The sequence below is a fragment of the Anopheles maculipalpis genome, chromosome 3RL (genome assembly GCF_943734695.1).
Source record: "Anopheles maculipalpis chromosome 3RL, idAnoMacuDA_375_x, whole genome shotgun sequence".
Lineage (NCBI taxonomy): Eukaryota > Metazoa > Arthropoda > Insecta > Diptera > Culicidae > Anopheles > Anopheles maculipalpis.
In genome coordinates this window covers 75,506,125-75,525,050 of record NC_064872.1, presented here as the reverse complement: position 1 = coordinate 75,525,050, position 18,926 = coordinate 75,506,125, and the positions used below count along the sequence as shown (strand labels likewise).

Genomic DNA, 18,926 nt, shown 5'->3' with positions numbered 1-18,926 from the left:
GAATGAAAAGGTATGAGTGAAAGAAAGAGAAAGATTATTAATTACGTCCAAAAGCAGCTGAAATATTCATATTGCATAATTAATAAAGCGTATAATTAGTGTATGTTAATGTAATTGCCTCAATCGTTACTTATTTTCGATATCACACCGAAATAAATTGTGATTACTATTTTACTATTGGGAGCGGTCCGGTGGTGTGCGGTCTTCGCACGTCAGGACCGGAATTCAATCCCATTCGGACTGTTCCTCCGTAGTGAGGACTGCGTGGTATCCGCAAGTCTAGTGGGCCATTCGATAACCGGCGTGAACTATAGGTCATTATGCCAAAAAGAGGAAGAAAAAGAAGGTGACTCTACTCTACTAGCAAAACGAAGAAAAACGCATAAACAGTTTTTTATATATAAACGAAACCAAGACTACAAAAATTGTGTTTAAATTGTGATTAGCTAAAAGATTATACTGTGGCGGATTTAACTTTTTTGGAGGCCCTGAAAGAAGTGAACATTGAAGGCCCTCTATCACATTCAATGTTTTATGTTCGAAAAGTGTCCGAGTTTTGCTATCCCGGTGAAGCCATGTAATCGAATTTTAAGCTAATTTTCTCTAAACTTGTTAGTTCTTGATCGTCGATCGTTGATCTACATAAGAAAAAATCGCATCTTAACTGTGAAATGATTGTGAAAAATGTATGCTTTAACGACAGACAATGTAAATTGCTTCAGCTATAGAAATTGTAGCAAAACTAAATCTTTTACAGGTATGTGGTCACACTGTTCTCTAGAGATTCAAATAAACATTGTACTGTTAACGGTAGACGTTGACAAAACGGTGACGCGCCGCCATGCTTAATAAATTTAATGTAATAAAATGCTTGGAGCCTTTGAACATCTTTTGAGCAGTTTCCAAGCTCTAAACCACTAGTGTTTTCTAGCAAGAAAGTTTGAAGTTCACAAAATTTACGATCGTTGTTTTCTCTTTCAATCAATGGCATAATATTTAGTCAAACAAACAAACAAATCGCATTACACACCAGTGCATCGAACACGTGCCAACGTAATGAGTCACAGTATCCGTATGGATATAGCAAGGTAAACCATTGCAAACTATCTTGGACTGACTGAACTGTTGGAAACACGGAGCGGTGTAGTAAACACCGCTGAATGAAGTGCGTCGCCCGTCGATCAACAAGTGTGTACGACGACGATCGGTAATTAAAAATACACAACCCAACCGGGAACCGCAAACGAAACGGTTCGGTATGAAAACGAACCAAACGCATACACCCGTACGCTTACAGACACGTGGTTCTAATGTGCTACTGCGAGTAGTTTCTCTCTTTTTCTCTCTCCATTTCAGTCTGGTACTAGTTTGCTGAATAGTTGAAAAAATGGCTCAAAAGAGGACACACAAGTAGAAGGAAAAAGGGTCACGAAAGTAATGCCTCTTGATATCGACACCATAGAGTCAAAAAAAAAAATGCCAACTAAGCGAAACAAATGGAGACGCCTGGTCCTTCGTACACAACACGATGCTCTGCACCAAACGGAAAGAAGCGGATACTGTTCCCTTTCTCTCTCGCTCTCATACTTTCTTTTTCTCTTTATCACTTGCTTGCGAACTTCAAGAACACCCAGGAGGGGGGGGGGGGGGCATAAAACACGAGTGGTTTAGTAAAACTGCGTGCCAAATAATTTTAAAAGAAACACACACGTAACGATCGTCGATCGAACTTGAAGCTAGATCAAAAGCAGGACAGCAGCAATCTTGATCACGACAAAAGTGCGTGTATATGTGTGTTTGTGCTTTTATGTATCTCGAGTAGCAAAAAAAATAACTATAACACACCCACATACGCACCCCTTGCTCTAATGTCTGTCGTCAGCCGCCTGCTGGGGAGGATTTCGCTCTCGGGAACGGCCGATCGTGCATCGTTCGGAGGACATGCAGCCAGCAATCGTTTCGGCGAAAGAGAAGAACAAAAAAAAACGTAACAAACAACAACAACTAAGGCAGATCTGCAAATCTCGACTAACGATCGAGAGCCAACGAAACACGGCGCGCACTGGTCGATTCAGTTTCAGTCGAGCTTTCGAGCAGTAAAGTGAGTTCAGCCAGCTAGCAGCTAAGTGTTGGGCAGGGGTTGTGTTTGGGGATTGTAGTGCGTTCAGGGTGTAGTACGGTAGCTGGGCAGATTGTTACGTACTCTGTTTCGTTGTACCATTCAAAGTGTTGTTCTTGTGCAATGAGCTCTATAACTATACACGCTTAAATACAGCAGTTATGTTATGGACTTTCAGTAAGCTGAAAAACGAAGTTTTATGGAATATTTAGAGGACGTTTACAACAATGTAAAGGAAAGCTAAAAATAGTGCATCAGAAAGTCAAGACAAAAAGGCCCACAATGTTAATAGTGCTTAAGAAAATGTGTTAAATCCAGATTGAAGAAGCCGCATGCCGGTTCTACTAAAAAGTTTACCACGAAATACAACTTCCAACAACTAAGAAAAACGTTCCTCAGCGATCGCTCGTCCATTTTGCGAATGGAACAGAAGCAATCCCGTTACGGAAGAGGATCGAGTGCACTGGCAGCTTCAAAAAACGTAACCAAAAAAGGTCTTTTTTCAAGCGGAGCCTGCAAACTTGATTGAGTAATCGCACTAAGAGTTAGTCATATTACATAAGGATCTGTGGTGAAAAGCAGCAACAAAAAACACGAATCACTGATCACATAATGCAATCGTCGAAAGTGTGCAAAAATCGGCAAAAAGGCCCGAATCGCCAGATCAAGCGTGATCGTGCCTACAGGCGGATCGAATTTCCGAGTTCCGAAGCAGCAGCGTGTGCGTGCGTACCGAATGTTTGTGTCGAAAGTTGGGCTACGAATGTCAAATGCTGTGTGTGTATGTGTGCGTGTATGTGTGCCCGCACTATTTAGCACTATCGCTAAGTAGGTGGTTGAAAACAAAATCATCGAATCTAGCTCAATATCCCACCTCCCCGGTCACAATGTGTGTGCGCCATGGTGGCATTCGGGTTCTGTTTGCCGGTTCTATTGCCAAAAAGGTTACGACGATGCGAGTGTAGACGAGTGCAACAGGTTTCCCAACAGGCTGGGGGAAGGTTATGGTAGTGCGTTCACACTGGCCACGAGCTGTGTGTGGTGCTGGCATCTGCATACGATAACGATCGGTGGATGGAAGTGTGTGCGTGTTGGTTTGTGTCTTTGTCTGAATTGTCTGAAGCCATCGCTGTGAATCTCGTGTGAATCGTAAAGGAAAGTTCGTGAACTCACGCCACTCACATACACACTCACCCTAGCCATTCCCATCCGTAACCGTTGGGGGTTATTTTCGATTCCGATACTCCGATCCGACCGGTCTGTGGATCCTAGCTTTACTGGCGTTCACAACGTCGAGCTCTCCTCCATCTGGCCGATGGTGAGAGGGCCTTTACAGCTGTTTTGACGGCTGGCGCCAGAATTGTGCTATAATGTGTGCGGTACGCGATCGTTCCGCGTGTGTGAACGCAGTGATTAAATGTACGGTAGCAAAACCTGGCTACTGCCGGTGATCATCTCGGGTCCCCGGTTATCTACCCGGTAGCAGTGGGTTGTGGTTGGATGAAAATGAACCGGATCGAATCACGTCGAGTGCGCTCGCATGGCACGGGGGACTTCGTGAAGAGAACAGATTGCGCGGGAAGCACTTGTGTTCGTAAGCCTGGGAAATTTAGGAAATTTGATATGTTTTGATAGCGGCTTTTTAGCTGCCATACAAAAAAACGGAAGCATTTTATGAATTCTGCACACTTTTTTGAACAAAATCCTATTTTGAAGCAAATATCCTCATTAGTATAGTTGTTCAAAGCATCACGTTGTAGCTAAAAGGAAGTCAGAAGTGGCCGACCAAATCCTCTCGTGATTGTAGTGCAATGCCTAACTGGCATTGCATTTTCTTATAAACTAAATTTGACTGATAAAGTTAAGAAGCAAATAAATAATATTTAAATTACGTGGTAAATAACTAATCAACCACTTTGGTGTGTTTCCCAAAACTTATTTGATTTATATTTGATGTTTCAAATTTGTTTTATTTGAATAACGAAGTTCGAATTGCTGGATCCCAATCGGGGTTAAGAGCATCAAGAGGGAAATAATTCTTTGAACAGAGTAGGTTTTTTTATCTCTACTGTAAACATAAAAATCTCAATGCTGCAGTGGCCAATCTAATGTTGCGAGGAGCCAGTGGCCACGGGGAGCACATAGCTGTAAAGGAGCCCGAATGCAAAAAGAAACTTCTCCCTCAGTCAGTAGATTCAATGTAATAGGAGCCCCCAACATTCATTCCGCTTAGGAACTCCGAAAGAATAAAATCCGCTTTGTTAGTGTGAATTAGTGTTGAATTTTTGATGGAGTAACAAGAATGGGCTTGTTTAAAATTCTAAATTAAAGGAGCCCGATCCTGTGGTGCAAAAGGATCAGGTTTAAAATTACAAACAAGAAAGAATCCTAAAAGGAACGGAACGGCACGGCCAACAAATGGGTCGGAACTATTTCGCTAAGTTCGAACCGTAACGGTCAATGAGTTTAATTCAAATTTTGAATTTAAAATAAAGGCATGACAATGCCATTGTTTTGCTTGGTTTTAAATACATTCAAAACAAAATTTGACCTTTTCGTAAAGTCTTACTAATTTTGTTACAATGTTTCTGTTGTGAATATCATCTCGACTGATTTTAACCATTTATTGGCATAATGTATCCCGGCATTGGTACAATTTTTTGCATTCCTCTACATGTTAGGCAGTTCCGTTTGATGGCAACCTAAATTCACGTTTTACATGCCGCACCAAAAACCAACGGCTTGAGAAAATGTACCTAACACGTAAACTGATATTGCAATGTACCGAAGTTAATTCTAGCTGAAGTTCACCTTAAAAACCATTCCAATAAAATTGCAAGATGGTGAAATTTCGAGACCGATCACATGGTATGCGAAAACAACGAAACCTCGTGACACGACGCGCCGATTTCGATTATCGTATTTCTGCGCACCAACCCGCAGCCACTAATCGTTGCGAACGTGTACGACGAGTCTCGAGTACCTTCCGCAGCAAAAAACGTTAGTGCAGCTCCCACTAGTGTGGTGTCGCACATTCGGCTCGGTTTTGTTAACCGTTTGCCAACAATTTATAGAATCTAGAACATGGTATTTTAATTTAAATTGAAATTTCACCGCACACAGTGTTCGGGTGCGGCGCGCAAATGTCGCACCTCAGCAGCGTGCTGTGTAAATGCTACTGGGAGTAAGTGTGGCAAGGAAAGGTTAGGTCACGCGTGACGGGGGAAAGATAAGTAGCGAGTTAGTATCTTGACGGCGGTTTCGAGGGTGTAGTGGTTGCGTTACTCGGTGCTCACTACGAGGAAGCAACACCTAAGCTCCCAAGCACACGGAACACGGCAGCATCCACGAAGAAACAACAAAACACCCAAAAACCTATCGTCGGGCAATGACAGACGACAACATGGTCAGATGATAGGGAACAACAGGGAGAGCGAACGAGTCGTCGTCTGTAAGCGAAAAAGAAGCTTGATCCCAAGTTAATAGGAAGTGTCCCATGAGGAGAACGGTTGTGACCGGGTGTTTGATTGCCAGCTAGCGATAGGCCGGCGTAATTTATAATTAGCGCTAAAAACCGGCTAACATTGCGTAGGTCTACTAACACTAGCACTTGGCTTATGGGTGGATATTCCCCCAAACAAACAAAAAAAAGCCTGTCCGACAACCAGACCTAGGTTCTCAGGTTTTCAAAAACGTATCAATTCCGCTTGGTGTAAAGTTGTTAAGAAGGCAAACAGAGCAAAACATAACCCAATACGAATGGTAGAGATATTTTGGGTACCGTCAGGGTGCTGATAAGAGAGGAAGCTAAACGATATTGTTTGATGCGATGTACAGCAGGAGAACTTGTTTTCATTCATGTATTGCACGCGAAAACCAAACCCTGGGAAGTTGTACGAAACCAAAGCATCATCTTTTTTTTTTTTTTGAGGATCATTTTGGCACGAGTTCTTCAATACGATATCGAGTTTCTACTTATGCGAGCGTTGTTCTATGCATCACGGGTTTTCTTCGCATGTCACAACACGTTTCGGCCGGGTTCCAATTTGACATGGGATAATCTTTGGTTGATGCTAAAGATTTGTTACCGTCACATCCGTGGTGCTGGCTGTTTTGATGGTTAGGACGTCGATAAATCTGGCCCAACACAGCCTGAAACTTGCGTTAATGACAATGGAAAATTTTTGAAGTTCTGCTGAGCGATCCAAGCACTCTATGAATGTTTTTTTATTGATGAGTATGTTACATTTTGCAACCGTTTTGATGGCTCAAGTATTTTGCAACAATTTCACGTGACGATACTATTTGTTGTCATTACGGTTTCCGCGCCCAAATCCACCGCGGAACACAAGATCATTCGAGCCGACACCCGCATCATCACGCTTGTTCCATATTGACGTTGCTGGACGCTCCAGACGACGATAGACGCCACGGTCTTCGGCGGGACGTGCGCTCGCAACACCACGATCCTTCTGATCAAAGCTCACAGCATTCGGAACCAAACGGGGACGGGCGATTAAGGTCGTGGGAACCAACTGTGGCGCAAGATGAAGATAGTCGCGCAGATAAATAATGCCCTCGTTGGTTAGGGTCCAGTAGTAGTGGTTCCAGCAGTAGCACTCCTTCACGTACTGCTTCGATACGAGGGACGTCATCGTCTTGATGATGTGTAGATTCGGGATCAGCTTCAGCTCCCTGTGCATCTTCTTCCGATCGTGGTGCTTTTCAGCCACCATTACACCTTCCGCGAAGAGCAGCTTGTAAATGGCGAGGCGATGTTCCTTCGGCATAAACATCCTTTCGTTGGGTGGAAATGAGTTCGAGTTAGCAGAATTGGGGAATTAGGGCTTCCAACTGCTTTGAAGACTTGGTAGAAATGGGTAATTTGCAGCTATAACTCGACAGCCGAGGAACCAACTGGACACACTGGGTAGGCCTTGTTTCCAAAATGGTTTCGCACGCGTTCCAATGTAATCGTCAGGTCAGCTCACACTGTGTAAACTGAAGTGTCAAATTTCTGGCTGACATTTGATGGCGTTACTAGGCGTTATCCGAAACGACGTGATGGATAACGTTTGTAAATATACTGTGATTTGACTGGATAAAGATTATAACCTGTTGAAAGTGTTGAACTGTATTTTAGTGATCATAACAGCATTACTAAAGGAAAATTCCTAACCTTATCTTTGTTAAAATCTCATCAGGAATTGTTTTGAAAGTAAGCTTCGAACATTCGATCTTTCCATATGTGTTTTACTTTTTTATAGTGAATTTATCATTTACTGTAAGTAGATTCGAAAGAAAAGACTTCTTCATTTCTCACAGCTTTAACTTTTCATCAACAGCGCCAACGCAAACGCTACCACTTCCATAACGCGTTCGACACTCGCACGAAAGCCGGCACATAAATCTCAAGGCGAGGCCACATATGATCTTGAAAAAATATTAATACCTGTCCACCAACGCTAAAGGTGTGTCCAAACGGGAAGCCAAACCATTAATTCACCATCGCCCAGCACCGGTGTCGGTTGAGCGAATGTAAAAATGAGCACATTTTACGGTCGCACGGCCCTACCCGTTCGGCTGGCCGGTTGAAATAGTTTATTTACGATGCCATTTCTGTTTACGCTGTGTTTACGTACAAAAGTAGGATTTTGGCTGTTCTCGCCATTCCGCCGAAAGATTACGTGGCGGAATGTTGGAATGTTCCTGCCAACAGCTCATTTCCCGTTTTCCTGTGTAGGCGATGTAGCCGACTCGGACGTTCCTGGTGTTTTGACGGCACTAACACGTCCTAATCCTAAACGCCGGGTGCAAACAGCTTGCAGCCAGGTGCGAAATTCGAGGTCTGCCAACTCACCTGTCGTTATCGACGGACCTGCCGAAAGCAAAAGCGGAAATTGCTCAAAGTCGCTACAATGTTTTGGCCAATCTTTCGTACAACAACTTGACGAGGTGGCCCTAGCTGACCCCTGTCAATTCGGTGTGCGATGTGACCCCGTTTGGTCAATACTATGGGCCGGTTGGGCCGGTTGGGCCGTTTGACGTGTGCGAACTATTCCGGTTTCAACCTTGTGCCGGATTGATTCGCGCGATGGTCATTGCAGCTGACCGACGAGAACCGATCGTTGCGCAATCTGTAATTGAAACGCCACTGCTAGTAGAGAGGGAGGGGGGGGGGTGAAGGGATGATTGAGAGTTGTGATGAAATTGGGGACTAAATATAAATCCTAAAAGCCGAACAACTTAACTACATCGACGGCGCCCATTTCATTGTTTGAGGTTAGTTTAGCTCGATAGGTTCTTGTGACGCTATAGATCATCGGCCTCAATGGTTGTGTTTTTATTGGCCTTTGATGTACGTATTTACAGCGTCTATCTTTCGAATCGCATTTTTGTTGGCAAGGATTGTGGAATGTGTTGCAACATCCTTCACTAATTGATTGGTTGCTTGTTGGTAGTCGAAAATCGACTTAAAGGAGGGATTAATTGTGCAAATTGCTTAGACAAATATCGAATTTCAAATACTTACACATTTGTCATGCACCAGAACCTCTTCATGGTCTTGGTCAGCTGCAGAAGTCCTTTGAATCCCTCACGTGACTGATGGACAAAGTCATAAATACGTCCCAAATTGAACTTAGTACATGGACATAGACATGTTGATGGTCTAAAATACGTTACGTGCTGGATTGTTCGGTGCCATTCATGTGACACCATCAGCCCATCATGGCCATCCTGTGTAAATAGATTTTAAGTTTATCCAATTCAACTCCCAGCTGAATTTTGCCTAGTATTAATTTAATAGAATTCTACATTGTGTTTTTCGAGATTTTAACGTTCGCTAGACTAGCATACTATTTGTTCATATAATTTTAAAGCAATTTTTCTCATCAATTTTTTCCCAAACGGCTTTAGTTTTCCCCCCGTATCAGGCGCACTAGATAAATCAAATCCCGAACGCCATTTCCGATTGAATACTCGTGTGTTGGTGCAGTAGTGCTGCGTAGTAGTAGTAGTATTAGTATCAAATGCGTAGTGTGTGTGAGTTTACCTAGTGCACAGAAAATTACGCAGCCAAAGATTCTCCCCCTGTGTTAGTGTGTGTAGTGCTCTATTCTTTCTGAACCATTCGAACTCTCGAAAACCAACTGTCTGCCATCGGCAAGTGATAAGCCTCCTTCCCTTTTTCCTCCGGCACCGAGGCCGGAAGCTTCCCTTTTCTCTTGACGCTCTTCCCATTCATCCCTGTTTGCTTCTTGCGAGTGGCGCCAGCCGTGCTAAACCCCGCCCTCAGCATGACGCTGAAAGATGAAATACTGACCGCCGATGTCAAACCTGGTAAAGTGTTGCTGCTTTTCGGTGTGGTTGGTTTTTATTTGTGGTGGTGATCACCGCTCCCTAACGCATGTGATGACTAAAAGATGATCTTGCTCCTCAAATTTACACCCCGTTGTTTATGTACTTGTCCGCCCGTGTTTTGTCCGTCGCGTACTATGTATTCTGTTGTCCATCACTAGCTAACCTGTATCGCTGACAGGTAGACATCTTTTCCTACACACACACACCCACGTTGCAAGGGCAGAAAGGCAACATACAAAAGAAAAATTCCTTTCAGCTGACAAGGTCATGCAGTCACCGCGTCGTTGCGTTCTTGTTGATATTTTCGACAAGCCTTTCCCAACAGAAAAACAGTCACCAGTTGACAGGTTTTACGGTGCAAGACGGTTCGATTCGTTGCGTGATCCATTACCAACTACACATCCAGCGTGTGAGGAGTGCACTAAACGGTGTTTAACGTGTGACTAATTTATGTACCCTTACGATGCGCCACATTAATTTTTAGTTGATAGTTTTTTGTTTGTTTTGTTTTGCTTTGGCAATCAACAGGAGAACTCACTTTATGAGGATCATGTTACCCCGAAGCATCGCCATGCACCAACGTGTCAATTAGCTGCATGTTGATTAAATGCGATTGCATCAGAGCGTGAGCACCCATCGTGTGCATGCTGCAGGACAGCAGCAAGCCTTGTAATTGAAGCTGATGGTCGTGATTTATAGCTTTTTTATTAACACATTCATTCGTTTCACTCGAGAACCCTTTAGCACTAAAGAGAGAGAGGGAGAGACACGGATAACTCTCGTTGGATCTGTTAACAGTACAACATGGCCTGGTTTTCGGTCGGCGACGGTTTGGTCAGTTGCAAAATATTTGGCACGTAAATCAGGCGCCTTACGACGATGGGATTAACATGTGCAATGCTGCTGTTATTCGATCAGATACAAATTGTATTTATAATTCGTTGAAAACAAAAAATATAAAACAATTGTGTCTATTGTCTGTTTTGGGTAAATGACACTTTGATGAGTAATTACAAGCTGCATGTGACTGGGTAGTGAGATGCAAATAGGTACATAAATAATTTATTATGAGATTATTCCTGCTCGAAAGCGTGACGTTAAAAGGTAACGAAGTGATGAATAATACTGAGTGAGATGTTTTGATGGTGTTCATATGTGTTTCATAGTGTGTAAATATACCGGTTAAAAATCTGGTATGACGCAAACAAAGTAAATTATTGGCTAAATTTATACACTTAATATCTAACGTGAGTCCATGTGTAACTTAAAATAAAACACCAGGCGTCTCCATCAGGCCTTTTTTCTGTTTAAAAAATGTGATACAAATTATCTTTCCTCCTGTAAGTGAAATACAACTGTAATCTTAATTTTTTACTACCAACCCTTTCAACATTCCATCGATGGTTCAGAAACTCACAAAATATATTCCACCCCAAACCGCCTCTTGACCATAGGTTAGCTCGTTAGCTGTTTACCAGGTTGAGGATCGTTAAACTTTACGATCCATAACCGATCCTGGCACGTTGTCATCGTGTTGTGTATCCACACATCTGTTTTGTCCTCTTTCCTCTCCGGTCCGTTCTTCAGCCGGTTACGTTGCACTTAAAAAATAACTCAAAACATTCATGTACCATCAATTCCCGGTCCGGTTAACACCTTTTCGTCGACGCGTTTGAAGTGTTTCGGTTTATGTGATGTGATTCAGAGACGGAAATACGTTGTATAAAAAGCGTGATCGTGGTGTTAGTGTGTGACTGAAAATGAACCTCGCCGACTGTGCAGTAACTAAATCCACCCTAGGAAAAACTAATCGTGACTTTTAAATGTTTTTGCGTGAAATGTGGTGCGATCGTAAATAATCACGAATCCTAATGAAGATGTTTAACCACCGCAAGGTGCTCCTGAACTGTTTGTCTCAAGCATTTTATGTGTAACAGTTATTTGTTTACGGTGAAGGACAATTTGTTAAGTGTGTAAGCCTTTGTTTCTGTTATTTAATTTATATCCTTTTGGTTCGTTTTTTGCACCGCCCGGTGCGTGCTGCAACAGATTTCGGCGTGTCCTATAGCAAGGAAGACATCGTGCTACCATCGAAACGCCCAAACCACGCATCTCAGGCGTCCCCAGCCGAACCTGCAACACAGCCCTCCCAGCAGCGTGCACGGGACCCCGATTGTGTTGCGGCCCATCGTCCTGAGTCACAGCGACTGGCGACGAGGCCGATCTATCACTACCGTCCATGCAACACGACGTCCTCCGGGCTGCGCTACTCCAACGATCCCAACGAATCCGACGACGATAACCCTAGTGAGGGATTTAAGGTAAGTGCGATCGTTTTACCCTACGAATTACTGAACCTTTCAACGTTGTTTATTTACTTCAATTTGGACCGATACCAAGTGGTAGCAAAACATTAAACTGCAAAGTGGTGGATAAGAAAAACAACAAAAAATAAACTTGAAATTTAAATAATTACAGAAGGTCCCGTCGGGATCGACCTTTGGCGGCGCCGAAAATTAAATTGCTCCCAACGTAGCGCGCGGCGAACGTAATTAAACAATTTTCACATTCTTTTCTCACACTTCCGTTCGGTTGCTTTGGTTTCGATCGTTCACTTCTCGAGCTCTGGCAATCTGCCGGTACTGCCATCCCGGGGAGGAAGGGGGGTTTTGATGAACATGAGTGTTTTTAAAAATAAATTATCTAACGCTTCGTGGGAAATTTTATAGCGCGTGTTGTGAACGACAACCGCAAGCAGTAAATGAAAAAAAAAACCGTAGATGAGACACAAGAGCAAACCTTATAACGTGCCGTTAGGACACAAGTTTGTGCGCAAGGTTAATTTTGCATGTTAAACAGCGCACTCTAGTGGTGGGTATTTCAAGTCGAGCTTTTGGAGTTGGAATGATACCACTAGCGACGTCTGGTAGCAAATTCAGTAATTATGATTGGAAAGTGTAATGTTAATTGAAATGATGTTTCAGGATGGTTTAAAATATTTTTGATTTGTGAAAATCATGTAATTAAACACATTTTACTTCAACTTTTTACAACTATGGCTTAAGAACGTATTTTTCCAAAGTTCCTTTTACGAATAACCATGCGCCTCCATCAGATGATATTAAAATTTATAGTTGACACAAACAGTTCAAATAATCAATCGCTTTAAATTATGAAACACTTAATAAACACTAATCATATTAAAATGACAAGTTTATTGTATTTTTCCTACGGTAAACGTGAGCTGTTTTTTTTCGACGATTGTGTCCCGATTGTAGAAAAAAGTACTAACCCGAGAGCACCAGCACACATTGCCAACGAGATTACTTTGCAGGATACATTAAATCATTTATGCACCATTAAATGCTACGCGTAGAAGCGTTTAGAAGTACCTGCGATGAATCAGATGCAACGATGAGTTAAGTGTCGAGAGAGGGTTTATCTTTTCAAACTGTTGGACACCTCGACTGATGGAAAAAGTCCAACTGCATCCGCCCGTTTTTGGAGACCAACGAGCGATTAAGATGTTTGTTTGCATTCTGCCGACATGGGACATTGCGAGTGGTGAATATGATGCAGGTGCAACGATTTTGCATGTGCTGTGGTTTAAAGCAAATGAATGTTTGTTTTTTTCAAGTCTCATGTGATTTTTTCTCTAAGTGAAACAAACTATGAATTAAATGAATAAAAAAGAAAAAAATATTAAACTCTTCTAAAAAACTGGTTTAATCAGATTATACAATTTCAAATTGTTTCACTTTCAACATGTTTATTGAAGAGTGTTATTCAGTACACTCGAGTAAAATTAAACTCAACTAAATAATAAATCTTATCGCAATTATTTTTATATTCCGTTATAAATCATAAACGCAGTACATTTAGCTGTAATTTAATTAATAAGCTTGTCCCTGTCCCAGAGTGGGCATAACATCTGTCACGCAAAACACAACCTAACGATTAAAAAAGATACACACGAGCCGCACAGATGCAAACACGTTCCGTGAATCATCCCGAAAAAGTTGGTGACTTGTAGAAATTATTTCTTTGTCAAACAAAAAAAAAGACACCAAACGCTTAGTTTCAAATGAAAATGAATACATTCTCGTTCTTCTTTTCACACATTCTTTAGTGCTAGATTAAGCGCCAAAAATATGATGTAAAATGTGAGAAAAAGAGGGCAAGTCGTTCAGTATTCTTTTCCCGTAAAGTTGATCCACTGCCAGACACACGCATTTGGCGGTAGATCATCTTGCCTCTGTATTTGCCCTCAGAGTCAGTAAGAAGCAGTCCATCCCGAAAGCTGCTATGATGCATGCCAGATGTGCAACCCGACCCGATTCGGCCGAGCGAGCGTTGCATACATGTTCCTACATGGCAAAAGCGGGTTGATGTTGTGTATGTTTGGCACTTCTGGTGCAATGAAGCCGATCGCTCGTCCGTATCATTGTGCAGCATACACAACAGTTGACCGCATGCGGAAGCTGTGCATCAACATTTGTTCTTTTGCCGCGCCGCTCCTTCTCTTTGCGCAAACGGTCAAGGTCTGTTTGCTGCAGTATGCCAAAGGAAAAAGAAAAGCGGGCAAAATGAGGATCACTTTACTCGCCAGAAGAATGAAAACATTCGCCGGTGGTTATGGTTTATTTATCGGGTTGACGCATCCTTTATGAGCTATTTTTCTACCGGTTTTATTTAAACCTTAACAAAAGATGGCTTTGGGTTAAGTTAATTTAGCACTTTCCATGGAATATTTCTTCACCAAACGTTGATGCTTGATCATTAGCGCGCAAGTGAAAGCGTAGAAAAAAATTGAACCCAACGTACGCAGCAGGACGTGTGAAAAAAAGCATTTAAATTCATACACAACCGGTCTCACCGGGAAAATTGCTTGTGGACCGGACGCTCATATTCCACTGCAGCCACGATTGCACTTAATCCACCCCATCTCATCTGTCAGGGCAGGTTTACGGACAGCACTCCGTAGTATGCATTGATGCGCTCCATCAGCGCTGGCCGAGGGTTCGCTTGCACACGCCGTGCGCCATGCAACGTGCATTAATTTGCCGTGCTGTCAGTTCCGGGAGTGGCAAGTGTCGGCTCGCCGTCGCGAACTGTGAGCGTGGAAAAATTCTACCCAGATAGATGGCAAACTGTCAAATACCGTCCATCAGTCGTCGTCGTCGACGCCTTTCAGTTCCGGTCGGGTTCCGGGGGCGGAATGGTGCCTGTAAAGCAAGGCGGAGGTTTCCGCTTAAAAATGGTGGGTGACCTTTGCGTCTCCGAAGCCTTGATCGAGTTCATGATCTTCGGGCTGATCCGGTTTGCTGCATACGTAAATCAATCGACGTAAGTCGTAACCCGATATGAATGGTTTACGACACGTGCCTGAACCTGAAATCGAAACCGGAACTAGGTACGATCATTTATCTTCTTCACGCGATGGCTCATTTAATGGACGCAGGAAGCCGATCGTGTTTGCCAAGATCACTTGCAGATTTGGGATTTTTTTTTTTTTGGATGTGGAATTATTGGGAAGGGCATAATGGATTGAGGGACGGTGAATTTGTTCTCGCTAGTCAAAATGAACCTTCTTCTCGATGATCATTAATCACCACCGGCACCAGCCTAACGATTATGGTGTGATCATTATCCACACCCATATGAGCGAACGCCAACCCCAGACGGATGGCGTTTGCTTTGCTGTATGTTATTTTCTGGTGACCGGAATTCACTCTGGAGCTGATAAAGTGACAGATTTATTATCTCTGTTCCATTTCGATGGAACGAGCGAGATGCGCGGTCTAAGGAACGGGCGAGAATGGCGGGCTGAGGAAGGAGAGAGAGGTGCGGGGTGAGGAGCGAACGGAAGGCTGTCCGAGTGGCATCTGTTTTGGCGACAATTGTCTGGAACGGCGGCACCCGCAATTGTTGTTCGATCTCATCGACACCGGCCAGAATTCCGCGAAACCCACCGTAGAATGCAAGCGGGCGGCTTGTGTGGTCGGACGGACCAGAGAAGCGAGGCAAGCGAGTTGCGGCTGTTCGCCGGACCACGTTAAGGGGGAACAGAGAGGGAATGAAGAGATAAGGAGAGAGTGAGAGAAGAGAGGGAATTATGAAATTTATTTGTGACCGAGTGGAGTGGGTCAGTCTGATGAAAACCGCGAATGAGTTAAGTCGCAACCAATAAAGTTGTGCGTACAGGATTACCGTGTTCAGTACATTGCGTTAGGTTATCCGCTGAGATATCACATTGGTCCTTCGAACCGGATATTGACCCTTTGTGCTTTGGATATCGGTAAAAATCGCGTCATCATGACTCGAACGCCTCGGACGTCTCGCACTCCAACCGTAAAGCCGGCGCCACAACCCGGTTGGGTGGATGTAATTGTTGCTGTAAGGCCGCATGTGCACATGCGTGACCTTGCGTATGGCGAATTGATTCGCATAAGGGACAACATTGTGCAGGCGAAGGAAGAGGGAAAGGCGCTGACCGCGGTACAGTGCAAAGTGTTCGGGAAGAAGGCAGATAGTGCTTTAGAAGAACACAACAAACATTATGGTGAGATCATAAAACATGACGAAAGTGAAGTGCATGACGACAAGTTTAAGGAGACAGTGAAATTGCATGAGGAGGTGATGATGGAAATAGAAAGTGCATCTGAAGCCCTTGCGGCACAGTCCATTTCACCAAAAGCATTGATACCTGCTCCTAGCGTTTCGTCAGTGATTGTGAATGCTCCGCTTCCTCGGCCAATACCTTCGTTCAGTGGCAAGTATGAGGAGTGGGCGCGGTTTAAAACAATATTCAAAGATATTGTTGACAAAAGTAGTGAAGATTCGCGTATCAAGTTGTATCATCTTGAAAAGGCCTTGAGTGGTGAGGCTGCCAAGGTAATAGATGAGAAAACAATAAACGACGGTAATTATGAACGTGCGTGGCAACTGTTATCCGAACGTTATGATAACAAACGGCGTATGGTAGACTTACATATTAGTGGACTTTTGAATTTGAAAAAAGTGAATGAGGAAAGTTATGTAGGTTTGCGCGGTTTGGTTGAATCGGTTGAAAGTCACGTGGAAAATCTAAAGTATTTAGGTGAAAACTTTACCGGTCTGTCGTGTGCGATGGTGATACATTTGATAGCGAATGCGTTAGATATTGAAACAAAGAAACTATGGGAAGCGAGTGTCCCTAGAAACGAACTTCCTTGTTATGAAAAAACCTTGTGCTTCCTAAAAGAAAGAGTGTCGGTTCTAGAAAGGTGCCAAGGAAATGTTGCAGCGGGGCAAAGGGGACGTTTTGTTTCGAAAGGGCCCAGCTCAAGTGGTGTTACGCCTATGAGATCGAATGCAGCTACAACCGTGTGCAGTGTAGTTGTGTGTGAATTGTGTAAGGGTGCCCATGAAACGTTCAAGTGCTCTGAGCTGATGCGACTGCATGGAAAGGATCGGGAAAGTTTTATTAGATCGAAGCGTCTTTGCTTAATTTGCCTAAAACCGGGACATTGGCGAAATCGTTGCAAATCGCATTTGAAATGTAACAGGTGCCACAGACCACACAACACGGTATTGCATTGGGACAACGGTCCAGAACCGGTTTCAAGGGAACCCGAACAAGTGAGCGCGAGCCAGCATGTGAACAATACCGATGCGGCGGGAAGTATTGTTCTCTTGCAAACCGTCTTGCTTTACGCGGAATTACCAAACAAAGAGGTGTTGTTGTGTCGTGCGATGTTGGACAGTGGATCGCAAATCAGTTGTGTGACTGAAGCGCTTGCAACGAAATTAGGCGTAAATTTGGTAAACGTGAACGTACCGGTTAAGGGGATTGGCAACGTTGAATCTTCGGTGAAGAAAAAGTGTACTTTTACAGTGAAATCTCGGTGTAGTGATTTTGCTATGGACGTGACATGTTTTGTGTATCGTGAAATAACAGGTAGAATACCCTCTGTGTATTTCGATACGTCGAAGTGGAATTTGCCTGATAAATCGATGTTGGCCGATCCATATTTCAACAATCCAAGTTGTGTAGACATTTTATTGGGAATGGATTGTCTTTCGGAAATAATGGCATCTGGTTCAGTGAAATTGGCAAAAACACTTCCCATGATGACGGACACTCATTTCGGATGGGTGATAGGTGGACGTGTTGCGGAAATACACAAAGAGCGTGAGGTGTACACAAATGTTGTGACAAAAGAAAATTTGGAAACAATAGTGCAAAGGTTTTGGGAAGTTGAAGATGTGACAAGTGAGCGTTCCGTGAAGGTGGAAGACGAGATATGTGAAGAACATTTTGTGAAGACACATTATCGTGAATCCAGTGGCAGGTATGTTGTGCAGTTGCCTTTAAGGGAATCGATAAGCCAATTGTGTTGTTCGCGAAGTGTAGCGCTGCGTAGGTTTTATTTGTTGGAAACAAAACTGTTGAAAAATCCATCGTTACGTGAACAATATCAAGCGTTTATGAGTGAATACGAGGAGTTAGGGCATTGTAGAGTGGTTGATGAAAGTGAGGACGATGGCTCCGTGAAAAGGTGGTATCTGCCGCATCATGCTGTATTGAACCCGGCCAAGAACACTACCAAGTGCCGTGTGGTGTTCGATGCTTCGGCGAAGGTAAACGGCTTGTCTTTGAACGACGTTATGATGACCGGCCCTAAGATAAAGGTGGATCCCTGCGACAGCCCGCTACAACGAGTATTCTGGAGAGCTTCGCCGAATGAACAACTGCGTGTGCTTGAGCTTACCACGGTGACCTACGGAACGGCAGCAGCACCTTTTCTAGCAACGCGAACGTTGTTGCAGCTAGCGAGAGATGAACGAGAAGGTTTTCCCTTAGCCAGTCGCATTATTGAAGAGAATTTTTATGTCGACGATGGATTGTTTGGGGCAAATGATATCGAGACTGTCCATGCTGCACAAGTGCAACTCATTGAGGTGTTTAGAAAGGCGGGTATGACACTTCATAAATGGTCAGCGAATGATGAAAGGCTTTTGGAATCGATACCATTTGAAGATCGGGATGCTCTAACAAAAATCGGCGATTGTGAAGCTAACGAAATCATCAAAACGTTAGGTTTGATGTGGAATCCGATGAATGATGAATTTATATTTTTGACAAAGGTACCGTCTAAGGGCAGAACACCTACCAAACGAGAGGTTCTGTCTGCCATTGCAAAAATATTTGACCCATTGGGGCTTATTTCTCCAGTGGTTGTGTTGGCAAAGATTTTGATGCAAAAGCTATGGTTAGCAAAGTTGGACTGGGATGATCAAATTTCTGAGCCGTTGATAGAAGAATGGGATAATTTTTTGGAAGCATTGCCAACAGAAAATCAAGTTCGAATTCCTCGACATGTAGTAAGTACAAATGCAGTTTCATTAGAGATCCATGGATTTGCGGATGCTTCTTTGAAGGCATATGGAGCCTGCGTCTATA

At 43.4% G+C, this 18,926-nt stretch overlaps 3 protein-coding genes across 4 annotated transcripts in view; 1 reads left to right on the top strand and 2 right to left on the bottom strand.

The window, feature by feature from the left end:
- The window catches only part of LOC126562130 (leucine-rich repeat-containing protein 15-like), a 487,244-nt gene that overhangs the window by 128,330 nt on the left and 339,988 nt on the right, over nt 1-18,926 (bottom strand). The gene's annotated exons all lie outside the window — the stretch shown is intronic.
- Nucleotides 6,421-6,925, bottom strand: LOC126560990 (40S ribosomal protein S10-like). The gene has a single exon (XM_050216940.1). It carries the CDS (start codon nt 6,913-6,915, stop codon nt 6,421-6,423), a length of 495 nt encoding a protein of 164 aa, XP_050072897.1. The 5' UTR covers nt 6,916-6,925.
- LOC126561245 (obscurin) overlaps nt 9,413-18,926 on the top strand; it is a 62,279-nt gene continuing 52,765 nt past the window's right edge. The window contains exons 1-2 of the mRNA XM_050217200.1: nt 9,413-9,460; nt 11,531-11,802. Coding sequence (XP_050073157.1) covers nt 9,418-9,460; nt 11,531-11,802 — 315 coding nt within the window. The 5' untranslated portion in view covers nt 9,413-9,417. The remainder of the gene's footprint in view (nt 9,461-11,530; nt 11,803-18,926) is intronic.